Genomic DNA, 19,259 nt, shown 5'->3' with positions numbered 1-19,259 from the left:
CCTTGCACCTTTGCCAGGGACACTAGGGGAGGCAAACTGAAATTTTTCTTCTGTATCTCTCTTTCAGCTGCAGTTGATGGAGTGAGGATGAGCAGAATCCTGCTTGAAGAGAGGGAGGCAATAGGTGGTGGCTACATGCTCCTGGTAAGGCTCCTAAAGTACCCCAGGTTGGGAGGCATCTCAGGGCTCTTTTTCCAGGGTTGCATCTATGGAATCTCCATCAATGGATGGGGAGAAGTCTGAGTTTCATGGAGTCGAAGACCTGGGTTGGGCCACTTAGGAGAAGGTGAAGAGAAGGGGGTAGGAGGCTACTTTGTAGGAGTGACCAGATCTGGGCTGGGAGCCCTTTAATTTAGGTGTATAGCTCTGCTTGATACACACCTAGCCCTGGTGACAAGCAAGTGTCATTTTCTGCATCCCCCTTTCCCACATTATATTTCACAGGAATGAGCTAATTCTCACATGACACCTACATGGCTCTTTTTCTGTTTCTTCCTCTTGGAGAGTGAGGCCTCTCGCTCTTGAAACCGTTTCTAGAAACTGTTCTGAGAAAACTTGTCTGATTCCTCCTAGACTCTCCGATGACCCTCAGGCTGGGTTAGGCACCTCTTCTCTGTGGCTCCAGGGGCACCCCATGCTTGGCCTTTTCATAGCACTTTTCACATGTGCTGTGGGGTTGAGTGTATCTATTTTACAGCATTGTTGTGGGATAATATATGTGAAGTAATTGAGCTTGGTCTAGGGTTTTGTTTGGTGATTGTCTACTTGTCAGTCATGTCCATTGTAAGCTTTGAAGGAAGGGACTGTATCTCTGATACCTTGCACTGCACCCAGGACATGAATATTCAGTAAAGTTCTGATGAAGAATGAATGAATTGAATACAATGAATTAAAGATAAGCAAATGTAGAGGATGAGTATGCTTTTCTTGAACCATTTAAATCTATATAAATAATAAGCATACAATTCCTGATAATTTCAGTGAGAAAAATTCTTTATTTAAAATAGGCTAGATTTTTTATACTAGATTAAATAAAATACTCTATAAATGAGAATTTTAAATTCAATTATACCAAACCCAGTAACACCAGTCAGGAGTTTTCCACCAATCCCCATTTCATAAAGTTTAAATGAATTAGCTTAGAATTATGAGGATATTTGCCTTTGCTTAGAGAAAAAAGCAGTGCCACATTTCCTGAATATAATAGTGTCATGCTAGTAAGAGAAATTCTATAATGCTTAAGACAGCTAAGAAAAAGTGATGATCAAATGCTGAGACCCTTAGACCCTTGCTCTGATGTTATTAATAGTGTTTCTAAATCACAGAGACAATTGACACATTTTATTTCAACAAGATATTGAAAGCAAGAAGGGGACCTACACTATTTCTAGCCACTTGCATTTATTAATATATGCTTAGCGCTTTTAATGCCTTTGCCGCAGAAGGGTAATAAGTGTTTTAGCAAAAAGGTACACTGTGGGGACAAAGCTGGGAAGCTTGTGCATACAGAAAGTAGCTAATATCTTAGAGCTGTCAGGGCTCTTGGAAATGCCACGCGTCATGCATCATCTCGGGCTCCTGGGCTTTGTTTCCTGGCATGGATGTTTGCAGAGAGTTTGGGGCCATCGTGGTATCCATGGTTGCTTCTTCCTGGAAATCCACGGATGTGGTCATGTCAGCATCGTAGGTCCTATAAATATTAGCTAATTCAGGGGTCATCAGTGGGTCAGCAGCTGCTGGGGTGATGCTGGGGAATCCCTTCATCTTCCCTGAAGGGCTCCTTGGCAGGCTGGGAACGTCATCCTTAGGGAGAGCAAGGAGCCCTGCGTGGGCAGCAGGTTCTAGCTCTGTAAGGAAAGCTGGGTTTTCTGGATTGTCTGGGTTGGCCTCCAGCACAGGGGAGCCTTGTGCACCTCCTTCTTCGTTCTCAGGGCCTTTGGTCGCAGCCACTGGGGAGTCAAATTCCAGAGTGAAGTCACCACCCATAGCTGGCTTGTGGGGCATTCCCTCAAAGCTGGGCCTCATGCCTCCAAATCCTGGAAACATGGCTTCATAGGCCATTGGGTCTCCTCTCCCGCCCTGGAAAAGAGACATTTGTCAAAGATGCCATTATCACATGCTATTAACTATACCATGCAACTATACCTGGTCACATTCACCAAGGAGCTCTAAAAAACTGGTAGAGAATAGGAAGTTGGCTGATTGATAGCTTTGTGTAAGCTCATTTCTCACTAAACTGGCTTTGAAACATAATGAAGAGGATTCTGCACTTATCTGGGTGGATCTCGGCGTAATCTCCACAAAAGGGAGATAACAGGGCAGAAAAAAGACTTGAGGCAAAAGTGAGTTTGAATTTAATTTTAAGAAAACAAGCAGTTGAAATGAGTACTACCATCACAAAACAAATAAGAACTGAAATTCATAACTGCATTTGTTGGGGGAGAATGTTGTCAATGGCATTTTTCAGTGTCCCCCAAATGAAGTTCCATGTACTTTTTTTTTTTCTTTTAGGGGTCTCATTATATGGCCCAGGCTGCTGGTCTAGAACTTCTAGGCTCAAGTGATCTTCTTGCCTCAGCCTCCCTGGTAGCTGGGATTACAGGGGCGAGACACTGCACCCAGCTAAGACTTTAATTTTTTTAAAGCACAAAGTTTAAGAAAAAAATCTGGCTTCCCTGGAGTAACTAAAATATTTTCTTCTTGTGGACAAATAGAATTCCAGAACTGACCATGTTTCTTTTTCTACCTTTGCTGCCAGAAATATGGGGTCCAAAATCTTAGGCTGTTTGTAACAATTGAGCAGGACTGTGTGACTTGCATATCTGTATTCTGATTTTCTTGAAATTATGACTCATTTTAAATCCTACCTTCAATTTTTTGTTGTATTTATTGTGTGTTTTTCATAAGCTCTGCAAAATCTTTTGGGAATGAGGCAGAATAGAAATAATTAATATTATATGATGGCAATTAACACTTACTTGAATTTTGAAGTTCCAGCCACTTGTATTGGTGTTATATAGATACAATACTCTTTCTTTCTCCTTTCTCCTGACTCTTCATTCTGTCTCAGCTTTCACATCATCTCCTCCAGGGATGATACTGTGAATCCCTGGACTGGGCTAACTGCCCTTCCTCTCTGACTCTTTCTCTGTAATAAAACTGTTACTACTTTTACCCCATGATTTTGACATTAGATATCTGCCCTTGCACCTGTCTTTTCCATTCATTAGACTGTAAGTTCCTTGAAAACAAGATTTTTTTTTTTTTAAGGCAGGGTCTTGCTCTGTTGCCCAGGCTGGAGTGCAGTGGCGTGATCTCGGCTCGTTGAAACCTCTGCCTCCAAGATTCGCGTGACTCTCCTGCCTCAGCCTCCTGAGTAGCTGTGACTACAGGCTTGCGCCACTAAACCCGGCTGATTTTTGTATTTTTACTGGAGACGGGGTTTTACCATGTTAGTCAGGCTGGTCTCAAACTCCTGATCTCAGGTGATCCACCCGCCTCGGCCTCCCAAAGTGCTGGGATTATAGGCATGAGCCACTGCACCCAGCCAAAAACAAGAATCTCACCTTGTCTTATTTATAGTATTTTCCTATGTGTGTGGCAAATGGAAGGCACACAAAAATACTGAGATGTAATTTTTCTTTCACATATAATATGTGTGTGTGTTTGTTAACTCGATAGGATCTGTAGTTGACAATGATTTGTTAATTCAATATAGCTTTTGTTTTGTCTTGCCTTGTGCTCTAACAGATGTAACAGATAAAAAATTTCTTAGGGAAAAGTCAAGTTGTATGACTTTATTGATCTCAAATCAAACTTGCATGGATAATGATAACATAATAAGAGTATATGCTCATTGACAATGCACATTGACATTTATAATAATCACATTTTAAACTTGGTTTTCTTTTGCTTTTTGATATTTCAATTTTGAGATCTGCATTACTTGTAATGCTGTTGAATTTGATGTTTTGAGGGGTTAAATGGTCCCAGAAAGAACAAGAACTCTGTATGAACCACATGTATCTTTTTGGTTTGAAGTGTTTATAGTTCAACGACGGCCTTTCAAGGGGAGGTTTCTCCTCTGTTCATCTACAAGCAATGGGGCAAAACTCTATGCTCAAGAATAGTCATCACCCAGAAATGAAAGATTACATAGGAAACAAGATGAAATCTTTGGATATTGCTTCAGAATTAAGCTTAGTTTTTGGAGTGGAAAAATCTGAGTCCCATGCTCATTTGGCTACATTCACGGCAGACGTCTCTTGCAGCCAGTCATAAGTGACTGTTCTTCCCTGGGCATTATTTTAAGAAGATTTAGAAGACATTACTCACTGCCACTTCTTCTGAACTCATGATGCTAAGTCTGGCAGGGGCATTCTGTTCAAAAAGAAATATTGCATCAAATTACGAACCAGCTACCTTCTTATCTACTCAAGACAAAGTTAAAAGTTATTTAGTTTTCACTTAAACCTTAATATTAATGCTGTATACAGAGGCAAAGTGGAGAGGTGAGTCATTATGGAATAAATGTAGTCAACTCGGATAATTCAGATCTAAAATTTATTTTTTCGTTAATACCCTTGTGTGCGTGTGTGTGTCTGGCCAAGATTATCCAAATAGGAAGTTTGCCTCCTTAATATTTCAGTACTAATGTAGGTGTTCAGAGAATGTTTATTTGGAATCTCTTGTGTGAGACCTAGATTTTTGAATTTTAGCTCTTAAAAGTTTAATTAAAAACAATACTTTTTATAGAATATGGACTTACCAATTGATTTGCTCCAAAAGGCACGTACAACATTCCTGGATAAAGCTAAATAAAATACAATCATTATCACAAAATGCATTTTCCAATGGAAAAACTTTTAAGTAAATTGCAAACAGAAATGTGGTATTAAAAAAAAACTTACTGGAGATTGTTTATTTTGTGGCATTGGTCCGCGAGAAATCAAACGGGCTATCTGGAAAATCTTTAAATGGTGGAAAACAGAATAAGTAATTCTCACAGGCACATCCCCATAACAGTAATTTTTGAGTTATATGAAACACATTTTCAGATGGATTAGTATAGAAAATAAGTATTTAATATTTAAGAAAACAAAGGAACCCATTGTAATTCATATTCATTGATAAATGGGACAATGAAAAAATTCGCTCTTATTTTTTGAAATATAGAGACAGTTTTTGCAAGAAAGTGTCTTATTGAGATCTATACTTACTGTTGGACCTTGTGGATCAGCAAAATCCAATCCTGGGAGCTATATTACAGATAAATATTAAAATTATCAGCCAAAAAATGAACAAAATAGATAAATGCAAATAAAAGAGAGACAAAGTGAACAAATAAAAATAAAAAATAGAAGTGTCTCACTGAGATCTGTACTTACTGATGGACCTTGTGGATCAGGAAAATCCATTCCTGGGAGCTATATTACAGATAAATATTAAAATTATCAGTAAAAAATGAACAAAATAGTTAAATACAAATACAATAAAAAGGTGAACAAATAAAAATTAAAAAATAAAATACAGAAAGTGTCTGACTGAGATCTGTACTTACTGATGGACCTTGTGGATCAGCAAAATCTACTCTTGGGAGCTATATCACAGATAAATATTAAAATTATCAGTCAAAAAATAAACAAAATAGACAACAATAAAATAAAAAATAGACAAAGTGACATTAAAAATAAAAAATAGACAAAGTGAACTGATCACATCCTTATGTTGTTTACAATTACAATGAAACAATTAAAATGAGTTTCACTATTTTACTTTCTTTTAGTGTTTTGGGAGGTATGACCCAAGAGTTTGCAATGGTCTTTTACTAACATTACTCAAATGTACCTGCAGGGGGATGAGGCACATCTATCATAGCTTTGCTATCTCTTGCAGATTAGAAAGTAATGAATTTTGGAACTGGAACATACCTGGTTGGTTTGAACCCTGGCTCTGCCACTTAATTTTTGTGTACTCCTGGGCAAATTTTGTAACTTCTCAAAATCTGTCTTCCTTTCTTTAAAAAGGCTGAAAATATGTATTTTTATAGGATTGTAGGCAGAGTGATATGGGGGAATGATAAATGCCCACAACATACTGGTTAGTTGGTACCTTCCTTTTTTTTAAATCCATTACACTTTTCTCTACTTTATTACAAGATACTTTTTGCGTAGTTGTCACCTCTCTGTCAGAGAGATAATAATGCAAAATCCTACTTGTTATTCTGAGGGATCAATCACTTTTCTCAGTCTTTCCAACACCAAAAAAGACCAGTGGCAGGATACCTGGACTTCTCTGGGGCCTTATTCTATTTCCTATGGAAGTTTTCATCTTTTGCAACTAAGAAACCCAGTTTTATAGGCACAGGATCTTTTAGAATCCATGCCCCGTCTCTGATGGCAAAAGATAGGAATGGATATTTATGTTTTACTCAAAAAATAAATTTCAGATGTGGAAGACTGATTAAGAATATATTTATATCATGTATTATGCCTGAAGGCTACGATTATTTAAAAGTGCCCTGCAAATTGCTTTTCTTCTGTTAGGTTAGCTGGTGATTCTGATCTGACTTCAAGAGAAAGGAAGTACCTCAGGCTTTGGTGGCTTATCTGATGGTGCCACCTGCTGCTGAACCAGAGGCAGTTCTCCTTCCTGCAAGGGCAGCTGTCCCAGGTGAATTGGAGGCTGAAGTGCTTCTTTCAGTGCTGTGGCCTGGTTGGCGGTTGCAGCAGCAGACTGGAGGAGAGGTTTCAGTCCTGGCTGTTGAGGCTTCAAGGATGGCTGTGATGGGAGAGGTGGGGGATGCACAGGCAAAGAATATTCATACTGCAGAGAAATTTGAAAAGAGTGTTAGGAAGGGATGGCTCATTAAACAACGGTGCCTAGAATTTCTAAACAAAGGGGCTTGGGGCGCTTTCTATCTGGAAGGGAGGCTAGGAGACTTGTCTTGAAGTTGAGTTTACATAGGAAGCACCAGTTAGAGTTAATGTTGTTTGGGGAGGTCTTGTGTGTGCCTCCCCCACCTCCTTTGGGACCACCATTGCTCATGAAGGTGAAGCTACATGAACCTCCTGGTAGGATGAGTCATGTCCTTCTCTAAGTTCCCATAGCTGTCTGTATGTATCTGTATCTTTATTTTACCACTTTCTCACTGGATGATAATTACTTGTTATAAATCTTTGTCCCCCAGTCAACAGAGAGAGAATGATATGTTTTGTTTTTCTCTGTAGGCCCTGCACATAACATAGCTCCTAACAAGTGCCTGGCCCATGGTGGGTGCCTAATATATTTTTCGAGTTAATGAAAGGATAAAGGGTAATTAATTAAAATGCCAATCAAATTCTTGCATCATGGAGTCCACTTTGCAAACAATTAAGTGAAGAAACAGTCACCATTAACATAATTTATTGTCTTACTGAGTGTGACCTCGTGGTAATGCTCCTGCTGTGGAAGACCACCTGGAACTAAAATTCACTGTTAAATCTTGGTTCTAAGTCCATATATTAAACGAAGAAGTTCCTTGTTAAAATCACCATGTTTTGTTGCTTCTTCGAGAAATTACTTGTGGTGAATGGCTCCCTATTGTTTGTAGATTGATTGAAAACTCCTCAGACCAGCAAGGAAGTCTCACAACAATTTGGGGCTCTGCTTTGCCTCTCCAGCCATCACCTCTCTCTGAGCTCACGCAGTATTCATTACTCACATCTCACAATTCAGCACTTTGAAATATGTTGTCTTGTCCTATCTGAATCAGATAAAATATGAAATTTCACAATCCTTGGAGCCATTCTTAAATGTCTTCGCTTTTACTACCAAACCACAATTTGGTTTATGTATTTATTAGGCACCTAATCAATAATGGTTAACAGATTGATATATTTATTGACTTCTGTAGGGGTCATGATTTTTTTTTTTTAATTTCTTAATTTTTTTTGAGACAGAGTCTCACTCTATTGCCCAGGCTGGAGTGCAGTGGCACAATCTCGGCTCACTGCAGCCTCTGCCTCCCGGGTTCAAGCGATTCTCCTGCCTCAGCCTCCTGAGAGTAGCTGAGATTACAGGTGCCTGCCACCATGCCCAGCTAATTTTTGTATTTTTAGTAGAGACGGGGTTTCACCACGTTGGCCAGGCTGGTCTCGAACTCCTGACCTCAAGTGATCCACCCACCTTGGCCTCCCAAAGTGCTGGGATTACAGGCGTCAGCCGTCGCACCTGGCTATGGTATTTTAACCAGGATTTTTGTCATCATTTGAAATTAGTCTTTGAGTAATTATTTAGTAAATCTTGATTTAAATGAAAATTGTCCAGGATGTAGCCTGCTTTGATTTTCGAGGATTGTTTACTGATATCTTTAATATAGGTCTCATATTTTGGAGGCCGTATCTTCCTATTTTAAATAAATATGCAAACAGTTTTAAATTTAAAAATATTTCTTAAGCACTAAAAGCAGTTATAGGCTTTGATTTATTTGGCATGAGAATAATTTTTTGTTAATGCTAGGACTTGGCTGTTTCTAATATATCATAACTTAAAGAAGGCAAGTAAGAAGAGGTTTTAAAGCCTGAGGTTTCAAACATATTGATGCTATTCACTCACCTGTTGAGTTTCATGTTCTCTTGGCCTCATCCATGGAAGAGAGGAATGTGGTGGGAGGAGACCGTGCAACCACAAAGAATTAAATGATTTTCCAAAGCCATATCTAGAATACTAAAGACATGGATAAAAAAAGACATGCTTATATTTAAATGTTAAATATAACATTGGTTATATTTGGTTTTCTTTTTCCTTTTTCTTTTTTTTTTGAGATGGAATCTTGCTCTATTGCCAGGCTGGAGTGCAGTGGCGCGATCTCACCTCACTGCATCCTCCACCTCCCAGGTTCAAGCAATTCTCATGCCTCAACCTCCTGAGTAGCTGGGTCTACAGGCACGCACCACCATGCCTAGCTAATTTCTGTATTTTTAGTAGAGTTGGGGTTTCACCATGTTGGCCAGGATGGTCTTCATCTCTTGACCTCATGATCTGCCCACCTTGGCCTCCCAAAATGTTGGATTTACAGGCGTAAGCCACCGCTCCAGGCCTGGTTTTCATTTTCTAAAAAATCAACAGATAGCATAAATATAGCAAAAGCAAAAGTGATGTTGGTTAATTTAAAATGGATAGGTATGGCTGGACGTGGTGGCTCACGCCTCTAATCCCAGCACTTTGGGAGGCCGGGGTGGGTGGATCACCTGAGGTCAGGAGTTGGAGATCAGCCTAGCGACATGGCAAAACCCCGTCTCTACTAAAAAATACAAAAATTAGCCTGGCGTGGTGGCAGATGCCTGTAATCTCAGCTACTTGGGAGGCTGAGACAGGAGAATTGCTTGAACCCAGGAGGTGGAGGTTGCAGTGAGCCGAGATCACGCCATTGCACTTCAGCCTGGGCAACAGATTGACACTCTGTCTAAATAAATAAATAAATAAATAAAAATAAAATAAGTAAATCAAATGGATAGGTTAACTCTTCCTTTCAATGAACCTAAATTTCGTTTGGAGCCAGTGTGCAATATTTGCATAAACTTGTTTGAGATTTAGCTTCTTAAGCACTTGTGTTTTGTGCCATATAATAAAATTAATAATGCAGGAAAATATTCTTTTCTTAACTAAATAAAATTCAATATTGTTTTGGTTTTTCCCTGTCACTGTATCTTATTTTGTTTTAGGCTCTCATTTACTTCTTGGCTCTTCCAATCTTTAGTATATTGTCTATTCATAAATAAATTTGATGAATTATAATGCTGCTGCTAATATTAACACTACCACCACCATGAATACTTGCAATAAGAAATATGATTACCTGAGAAAGTGTGTTTAATCCCTGCAGACTTCCCAACTGTCTCATTGTCTATCAAGAAAAAGAGTGGGTTACTGTTTATCGCATATGCTGTGTTTGACAAAACTGATTTCTCGTGATATTTGACGTTATCAACACAAAGTTTGCTGTGGATCAATTTAATAAAATGAAAGTAGACACGAATCATCACCGAAAGGTGGAAATATTAAATTTGGTTCTGCCATTGTTATTATTATTGCTATTAAAATAATGCAGTTGCTTTTATCATTAATTAAGGGAGAAAAAGTATTATTTCAGTGGAGGTTACACTGAAACATGGGAAAATAGCTCATTCCATTGAAATATAAATGTAATTGTGAGGACTTTGCTTCATTGACTCTTTTCTCCCCATTTAATTTACTTTGCCCTTTACAAGTTCAGCCAGAAGAGGAATTTGAAACAAACAAACAAGACAAACAAATAAAACTTCTACCTCTTTCCCAAACAATAAATCTTTCAAAATATTAAAAATAAAAACTATTGAAAGAAATGTTAAGTATCTGGATAGATTATCGAGAATGCCACCATTTCAACATAACATCAATTTCACTTTTTTAATGGGAAGAGATTTAGAATGCTTTGGATTGAGTTTAAGCTAAAAAGTGAGAAAAAAAAACCCTCAGCGAAATTAGCTTCCATGTGAAGTAAGCATCTAGCTCAAATAGGTATTGACTGCCCCCGGCTTACCATGACACACAGAAATTTCACAAGACCTTGTGAAAAATTTGTAATCTTATAAATATCTTTCTATATATAACTGTCAATATTTTTCATTGACATGACCAAAATTTCTGTTTTGCTGGAGTTTTCTAAACAGAATATATATTACATGAGAACGGCAATAAGACAAATACACTGTACAACTTACGCAAGAAGTATCATAGTACAATGTTAATGCTATTTACCAGACTTATAAAAAATTAAATTTTGTACAGATACATTTTTTTCATGAGAACTTTATCATGTAAGATAGTATAAGGAGCAGGATTAAAAATAAACTATTTGTGAGTATAGAGCAATGTATTTTAATTAATGTAGTAATTTTACTAATGTGCATATTATATATAAGGCATTAAGTGCTAATATTGCTTTGGTTTGCATAGAAACAATGTTCTAAAACTTAAAACACCTGAGAGTTTAAAATTGCAGTAGAATTATAAGACAAAGCTGTAGTAAACGTCATAACTTTTCTAGCACTCCTCAGGATAACAGCCACAAACTTCTGGCTAGGAAAACTGAGAAACACACCATTATATTTCTCCTGTATCACAAATATACCAATGTAAAGTTAATATGTTAAAAATTCTGACAATACATACCTCAAGGCTCAAACTAGCCATACCCGGTGTTCCAGATTGCCGAGGAAAGAACTGAATGAAAATAAGAATAATTTTGAGTCTTATTGGTACAAAACTTCCTTCAATGCCCACTGGGCATAGGATATTGCTCCAGTACATAAGGGCTACTGAGAGGCCACCATTTTGGTTTATTATGCGAATGACTTGAGTGCTTGGGCAGAATGAAGAAGAGCATAAGTTATTTGGGAGAATCAACATAGTATTTGATAATTTTGCTCCCACCTGCATCATCTATCCTTTGCATCTTAATGTTTCGTTGCTTTAAAAGCAAAATATGATTTAAAGTTACACACAAGGAGAAGCAGAATAAAGCAACAAAACAGAAAACTACTAGTACTTTATATTCTTAAAAAATTACCACAGAAACAAGTAAAGAGGACAAACTCAAGCTGAATTTTCATGTGCTTTCGACAAATCTACATGATTTTGGTTTATGAGACATGGCATGGGATCATGACATTCAGAAAAATCATATGAAAAATCTAACTGGATTCCCATTCAAAGGGCTTCAGCAAATTCCCTATCATTTTTAGTGAAAGATTATTTTATGTGTAAACCTACTATACTTTGGGATCATATCAAAGGTTTTTTCTTCCTTCAGTAAAAAGCATTCTAGCACAAAATACTATTATACTTAATGTGCTCACTTAAAAGTTGTTCAAAAATATACCTCTCTATACAATTAGCTTTTTAAAATGTAAGATATTTTCCTTTTTTTTTTTTTTTTTGAGACTTAAGTTTCACTGTGTCACCCAGGCTGGAGTGCAGTACCATGATCTTGGCTCACTGCAACCTCTGCCTGCTGGGTTCAAGCGATTCTCCTCCCAAGTAGCTGGGATTACAGGTGCACACCACCAAGCCTGCCTAATTTTTGTATTTTTGGTAGAGATGGAGTTTCACCATGTTGGCCAGGCTGGTCTTGAACTCCTGAGCTCAAGTGATCCGCCCACCTTGGCCTCCCAAAGTGCTGGGATTACAGACGTGAGCCACTGCATCTGGCTTCCTTTTTTAAAAAATAGAGATGTCGCCCAGGCTTGTCTTGAACTCCTGAGCTCAAGTAATCCTCCTGCCTTGGCCTCCCAAAGTGCCAGGATGATAGGCATGAGCCACCATGCCTAGCCTTTTCCTTTTGTTTTTTGTTTTTTTGTTAAAGATATTTTTCTTTTGAAACCAATCGTTATTACTTTACACAAATACCAGTAGAAAACATGGAGAATGGAAGCGTAGGAATTAGAGTAAATTGGATTTTGAAAGTCTCTGGTTCTACAACCAAGGGGTTGTAATGCCGTCTTTCCTTCAGTTATACCACAAGGATTTAGGGAATGTTTACCAAATATATCAGTATTATTTTTCCTTTATGAGTAAGAAGTTAAAGAATTACACCCCCTACTTTTTCACCCACCACCTTTTTCATATAAGTAAAATCCCACCTTCTGGATCATGGTGAGAATTTCTTTAAATAATTCAGTTTTGGACAAGAATAGAGGGAAAGGGCCAGGCATGGTGGCTCATGACTAATCCCGGAACTTTGGGAGGCCGAGGCAGGCAGATCATGAGGTCAGGAATTTGAGACCAGCCTGGCCAACATGGCGAAACCCCGTCTCTACAAAAATACAAAAATTAGCTGGGCATGGTGACACCTGCCTGTAATCCCAGCTACTTGGGAGGCTGAGGCAGGAGAATCTCTTGAACCCAGGAGGAGGAGGTGGCAGTGAGCTGAGATCTCAGCATTGCACTCCAACCTGGGCAACAGAGCCAGGCTGTTAAAAAAAAAAAAAGAATAGAGGGAAAGGCATTATAAATGTGTAGCAAATACTCTGGGTAGGCAAGAGGTTAGCTGTGTAGACAGGAAGAGTGACTGTGCATGTATGTGTGTATGTGTGTATGTGGTGGTTAGCTTGTTGAGAATTTGGGGGAATTGTGAGAGCAGGACCTGCTTCCCCACTATTTGCCAGTGCATAAATAACACATCCTGGATTGAACCACAGAACAAAGTGTACTTTGCTTTCCATCTGCTCTAAGTCATGACTTAGAGAATATTTACACGAATGTATACAGATAGGGGATACCTTTCCCATGCAGACTTAATAGGAGAAAAACATCTGATTTGACAGGCAATCAGTTGGCAATAATAAGCAATTGTTCTGTTCCTCAGAGTGGACCCAATTGATTCAGGTGTGGATCATTATAGGTTCAAAGAACGCCAATGTGTTAGACTGATGGTGAATGACTGAGGCTGATCCCAACGTCAGTATCATACAAAGGTAAGCTAGGGTGGCATCCTCAATTTTTCTTTCATTTAAAATTCATCTTGCGTGATGGAAGAGAGGCTATTTTTATTTGTGGAATTAAGGTTTTCATCATTATAATCAGTTTTCAACCTCTTTCTCCATTTCCATTCTCTTTCTCTAAAACACTTTAAGAAAACCAAGTAGCTAACCTTTTCTTTCAAGGAATTAAAATATTCTAAAGTTCATTTGTCTCCTGGAGACAAGAGATCATGTCTTATTGACTTTCATTTTTCCATGTCTTATTTACTGGATGCATGGCAGCTGCTCAATATATTTGCTAAATGCATATAGCAACCAAATAAAGTTTGTTTTTTTTTTTTTTTTTTTTTTGAGACGGAGTCTCGCTCTGTCACCCAGGCTGGAGTGCAGTGGTGCAATCTCGGCTCACTGCAAGCTCCGCCTCCCGGGTTCACGCCATTCTCCTGCCTCAGCCTCTCCGAGTAGCTGGGACTACAGGCACCCGCCACCACGCCCGGCTAATTTTTTTGTATTTTTAGTAGAGACGGGGTTTCACCATGGTCTCGATCTCCTGACCTCGTGATCCGCCCGCCTCGGCCTCCCAAAGTGCTGGGATTACAAGCGTGAGCCACCGCGCCCGGCCACCAAATAAAGTTTTTGTGATAACAGAATTGCATGCTGTTGGCTGGAGTAGTTCGGTGTTCAAAAGATTGTGTTTGTATGAGATCATTTCAATGTATACTAGAATGGATGAGGTGTGGGACTGTAATATACAATTAGCCTCATCACTATGATATGTTTTGATTTATGAAACTTCAGCTCTCAGTCACACAATTTCATGTTTACAAGGTAAATTTGCTAGTTAATTACTAGCTTTAAGTGGAATTATCTAGCTGAGTTTTGTAACCATAGAAATTTAGAGATGGTTCTTTTTGAAAGGAAGACAATTTTTTTTTTCAGAGAAATTTCCTGTTTCCATTTCGACTTTATAATGATAGCAATAAGTTGATAATAAAATTTCGCCATGCGTTGTGGAGACTAAGTCTTTTAACTTTGAATGAGTGGAATAAGATCTAGAAATTTTCTTGGGACTATTTTAAATAACTTTTTAGTAGAAATATCATACTTCACTTACTGCTTTTTTTTTTTTTTTAAATAAATGGAGTCTCTGTCACCCAGGCTGGAGTGTAGTGGCGCAATCTCGGCTTACTGCAACCTCCGCCTCCCGGGTTCAAGCAATTCTCTTGCCTCAGCCTCCCGAGTAGCTGGGATTACAGGTGCCCACCACCACGCCCAGCTAATTTTTGTATTTTTAGTAGAGACAGGGTTTTGCCATGTTGGCTAGGCTGGTCTCGAGCTCCTCACCTCAGGTGATCTGCCTGTCTCAGCCTCCCAAAGTGCTGGGACTACAGGCGTGAGCCACCACGCCCAGCTATCACTTACCGCTTTTGGATTGCAAGACTGACATCTGAGCAACTATGGCTTTTGACTCAACAGGACTACACCACTGGATTAAATCAAGTGAGTCTATGCGTGGCCTCTCAGTTCATATCCCTTCAGTGTTGTTTGGAGTTCAACAATCAAGAACCTCTTCTGGGACACACTCTAAAGACTGACTTACCGGCACTGCAAAACTCATTTCCAGGAGGCATAGGATCAGTATCAGGTCCTTCATTTTGAAAAGTGGAATCTAAAACATAATTAAGTTGGAGAATTAAATCAGACGAATTTTTATTCAGAATGATTAAAAGACAATTTTTGAAAATGAGCCTGAGTCTCTGCTCTTCCAAAAACAACCGGGATAAAGGTTAGAACAAAAACAAAAACTAAATGTTACTAAACAACTGATTTGTATGTAGTAGTTTCTGAAATAAATTAACAAGCAATTAAAAAATATCTAAGCACGTTTTAAATGGATCTACAGCCTAAATAAATATGTAGGAACAACCTCCATAGATATTCTTTAAGTGCTATGTTTCATTTCATAAAGTGAATTATGAATTTAAAAATCCTTCCCACTAAGTAAAATATTCGTCTATAAGGTATTATTCACATAAGTTTATACTTTGCTTACCCTTTGGGACACATTTTGAAATGCATGTGAAATGTAATGCAACTAACAGTCATTTTATAACAAACCTTTATTTGCAGGAATAGAGGGTACATCATTGCATGTTTAGGTAATCTACATAACCATGCCAAAACTTATCTTTTCAAATGAGAGTAAATTGGTTATCTTAATTTCCTTTGATGTTAGTGGAAAATATGTCTCAAATTTAGCTTTCCTCTTCCTAAAATGAATTATCTTTTAAAATTTATTCTATAAATTCAAAAAGCTCTTTATTCTTACATGAATAGAAATCTGAATAGCCAAGAAATTTACTCATCTTCTAATATTAAAAAAAATTAGGCACTATAATCAAAAATAGTAAAAAAAAATACAGTCTATAAATAAAAGTCTTTTTTTTTTTCTTAGTTGAATGGGTGTTAGGCCTGTCATCTCTGGGACATGCTAATGGATTACAAAAAACAATAATTCAGCTATTGGTGACAAATGAAGATAAATCCTCTTTATAAAAGCTGTCTGGAGATAGGAAAAAAAGAATTTACAGGAAACACATGGAAATCATAAAATCCCATTTTACCTTAGATGCTGACATGCACTGTGCTCTCAGGGCCTGATGATGCCAACCAAGATAGTTCTAAGAAAAGAAGATTAAAATTTTTTTCAGGACTGTGCGTGGGACTTGCTCTGTACTTCTCATTCAGGGAAGATTAGAAACCTTTATTTAAAGTGCCAATCCACCAATCAAAGTGAAGCAAAATGGTGGGGGGTGGCGGAGGGAGTGGGGGGCGGGAATCTCTGCTCCTGCAATTAGTCCACACCCTTTTATTGCGTGCAGGGACATTGGCCCAGTAGGGTCTTATTATTTTTAATTGTACTGCAGCCCCTGTACTTATTCAGAGAACTTGATAGCAGGGAAGGCGGTAAAGGAATAACGGACATAGGCTCTGAAGACAATTATTTTGGTGAGCTGGGGAAAATATATGTAAAATAGGTGCAAAACAAGCCATTATCTGTCTTCTGCTGGTTTTATCTGCAGATAAAGCTAGTGACCCAATGCTAGCATTCTTCAGATTTTCACCCTCCTGTTTGTTGTAGTAAAAGTAACTACTGTCCTTTCCCCTAGCACACACATAGTCTAAAAGAAAACACTAAAATATTAGATGGATAATTAATATGTGTGATTTCTTCCTTGAATTTCCTAGATATTTTCATATCTGGAGATAATTGATTAGAGATAGCCAAGCTTTTGTAAGAAACTGCAGTTGGACCTTCTGCAAGAATCAGGTTTACTTCAGGTAAACCTTTGGTGCATTTAAAAAAAAAAATCTGTGGGGATGGGGACATAAATCAGAACATTCTCTATGAACCAAATCAATGGGCACAAGTGTCAGTTCACTCTTCAGATAGACACATTTCCAGGCATTAGTATCAAGCCAGGTTAATAAGACATATTTCGATCACTTAAAAGGTTAATGTCAACACAGATTGGTTTTTCTCTGTGAACAGATAATATCTTGAATGTGGATTGAATATTAGCTGCTTTTGTTACTTCTCTGCCCATCCTTGTCTTTCCAAAGTTGTGATTTCAGATATGGTAGGGATAAGCATTTAAGATTAGTTCTGAAAAAGGGATGAGTCAGGACACTCTTTAGGGAAGTAGGGATCTTGTCAATTACAGGGAACATTGAGGAAGCTGGTATTTTGAGAGAAAGCTGTATCCATACCCAAATGTAGGCCTAACAGCTTCAAATAATGTTATCTTAGAAGCTGCTCCTGAAAACCTCTGTGTTCCACTGATACCAGAATTATCTTTAGGATGCAAAGAAATGAAGAATGTGAATGTGTTTTGCAAACAGCAAAATGTTATTGAAATGAAAAGTATTATTTTTGCATGCTTTCTCTGGTGCTTGATGCAGTCCCTTAATCTCTTTTGATCCCCAGTTTCTTCTTCTGTTATGTAAGGATAGTAATTAATGACCACAAGCTTGTCTTTTTTTTTTTTTTTTTGAGACGGAGTCTCGTTCTGTTGCCCAGGCTGGAGTGCAGTGGCGTGATCTCAGCTCACTACAACCTCCACCTCCTGGGTTCAGGCGACTCTACTGCCTCAGCCTCCTGAGCAGCTACCATTACAGGCCCGCACCACCATGCCTGGCTAACTCTTTTTGTATTTTTAGTAGAGACAGGGTTTCCCCATGTTGGCCAGGCTGGTCTGAAACTACTGCTCACAGGTGATCCGCCTGCGTTGGCCTCCCAAAGTGCTGGGATTACAGGCGTGAGCCACCACGCCCAGCCTGAGCTTGTCTTAAAGATTGGTGAGATGGTGAAAATGCAGTAGCTGCCATTTATTGGGTGCTGAATGAATGAGTTGATTGTCCTTTTGGTAGGAGAAAGTACATGAAATATGAGGCCACAAGAACACTGTGTGTGTGTTTGTGTGTGTGTGTGTGTGTGTGTGTGTTGGAGGAGGGGGAGTGCTGGCAGCTAGGTTCATAAGCTCCAAGGAGGTAGAGGGACCTGATGGAGGACATTTTCTCTGTGGAAGTTGATGCTGAATCCATAGGAACGAGCTTCCTTGTTGGCTACAAAACTGGGAAATAGTGTGCGTGTGTCTTGTAAAGTTTATAAGCGTGATCATGACACACTAATAACAATGTTTTGGTAGGATTCTTATGTTCTGTTTTGCTTTTGAGCCAAATATCCAGTATGTCATATGCATTGTTGCTTCTTCCTTTTTTAAATGTCACACTCCTTTCTGGCTTATTGACTTCCAGATGTTTATCTTGTAGTTTATTTCTCCTCCAATATCCTGCACACCAACACTAGACTTTTCCTAAAATACTGGTTTTGGCATTTCACTGCCCCACTCAAAAACTATGTAAGGATCTCTAAGGCTGTCAGATAAAGTTTATCCTCTGTAACTAGACAGTCAACTGAACATTTCAGTTCCTCTTTCCAATCTTGTTTCCCACTTTGCATGAGACAGTGTGCATTCATATTGTAACAATGATTGTAATCAATTGGAGTTGGTTTCATTTTTTCAGCTAATAAAAAGTTTTTTGTCAGATTTTATGGGATGTATGTTACTGAGAAAGTTGGTAAATGTAATACCAATGTATCCTACAAAAAATTTTTCTATTATAAGGAAATCTGGAAATTAGTATGAATGTATGAATGAGTTTCTGACAGTGATTATAGATATTAAGGAAATTACCATAGCTGATGGAAACCACGTTATGTTGGCCAAGACCATACCTGTATGAAGAAGAATCAGAGAGTCAGTTATAAGAAAATACTTGTGTCCGGAGTACAGCAAAATAAAAAAAAACTCAAAGTGACAAAAGATGTGAGACACATGAAGAGACATAGGCTGTAGAAAAAGTTACAATGAAAAATTTAGAGCAACAAGATCTGGCAGAATATGTTAGTAAAGTGGTTGAGAGCACAGCTGTTTAAATCCCCTCTGTAATACTCACTGGTCATATGACATGGAGTGAGCCACTATATAATCTTCATGTAGTATTTTTATTTTTTAATTTTTTCGAGACAGAGTCTCACTCTGTCATCCAGGCTGGAATGCAGTGGCACAATCTTGGCTCACTGCAACCTCCGCTTCCCAGGTTCCTGCAATTTTCATGCCTCAGCCTCCCAAGTAGCTGGGACTAAGGGCACGCGCCGCCACACCCAGATAATTTTTGTATTTTTAGTAGAGA

At 38.4% G+C, this 19,259-nt stretch overlaps 1 protein-coding gene across 1 annotated transcript; it reads right to left on the bottom strand.

Moving 5' to 3' along the window:
• Positions 1 to 975: 975 nt before the first annotated feature.
• Positions 976 to 16,244, bottom strand: AMBN (ameloblastin). Its single transcript, XM_003265710.2, has 13 exons — positions 16,127 to 16,244; positions 15,103 to 15,171; positions 11,194 to 11,244; positions 9,839 to 9,886; positions 8,596 to 8,706; positions 6,589 to 6,825; positions 5,561 to 5,599; positions 5,388 to 5,426; positions 5,220 to 5,258; positions 4,911 to 4,970; positions 4,769 to 4,813; positions 4,336 to 4,380; positions 976 to 2,079 (listed from the first exon to the last, which is right to left on the bottom strand). The coding sequence occupies exons 1-13, from the start codon at positions 16,139 to 16,141 to the stop codon at positions 1,534 to 1,536; spliced, it is 1,344 nt and encodes a 447-aa protein (XP_003265758.2). The 5' UTR covers positions 16,142 to 16,244; the 3' UTR covers positions 976 to 1,533.
• Positions 16,245 to 19,259: the final 3,015 nt, after the last annotated feature.

This window comes from Nomascus leucogenys, chromosome 9, assembly GCF_006542625.1.
Source record: "Nomascus leucogenys isolate Asia chromosome 9, Asia_NLE_v1, whole genome shotgun sequence".
Lineage (NCBI taxonomy): Eukaryota > Metazoa > Chordata > Mammalia > Primates > Hylobatidae > Nomascus > Nomascus leucogenys.
Note: the sequence above shows the minus strand (reverse complement) of the source record. Positions and strands in the feature narration are given on the sequence as shown.

What these genes read in the sequence shown, in the direction of transcription:
- AMBN (XM_003265710.2), bottom strand. An exon ending in ATAAGCCACCAAAGCCTGAG is followed by an intron (nt 5,600 to 6,588) that starts GTACTTCCTTTC and finishes TCTGTGATATAG; the next exon opens with CTCCCAAGAGTAGATTTTGC. An exon ending in CTGATCCACAAGGTCCATCA is followed by an intron (nt 5,259 to 5,387) that starts GTAAGTACAGAT and finishes TCTGTAATATAG; the next exon opens with CTCCCAGGATTGGATTTTGC.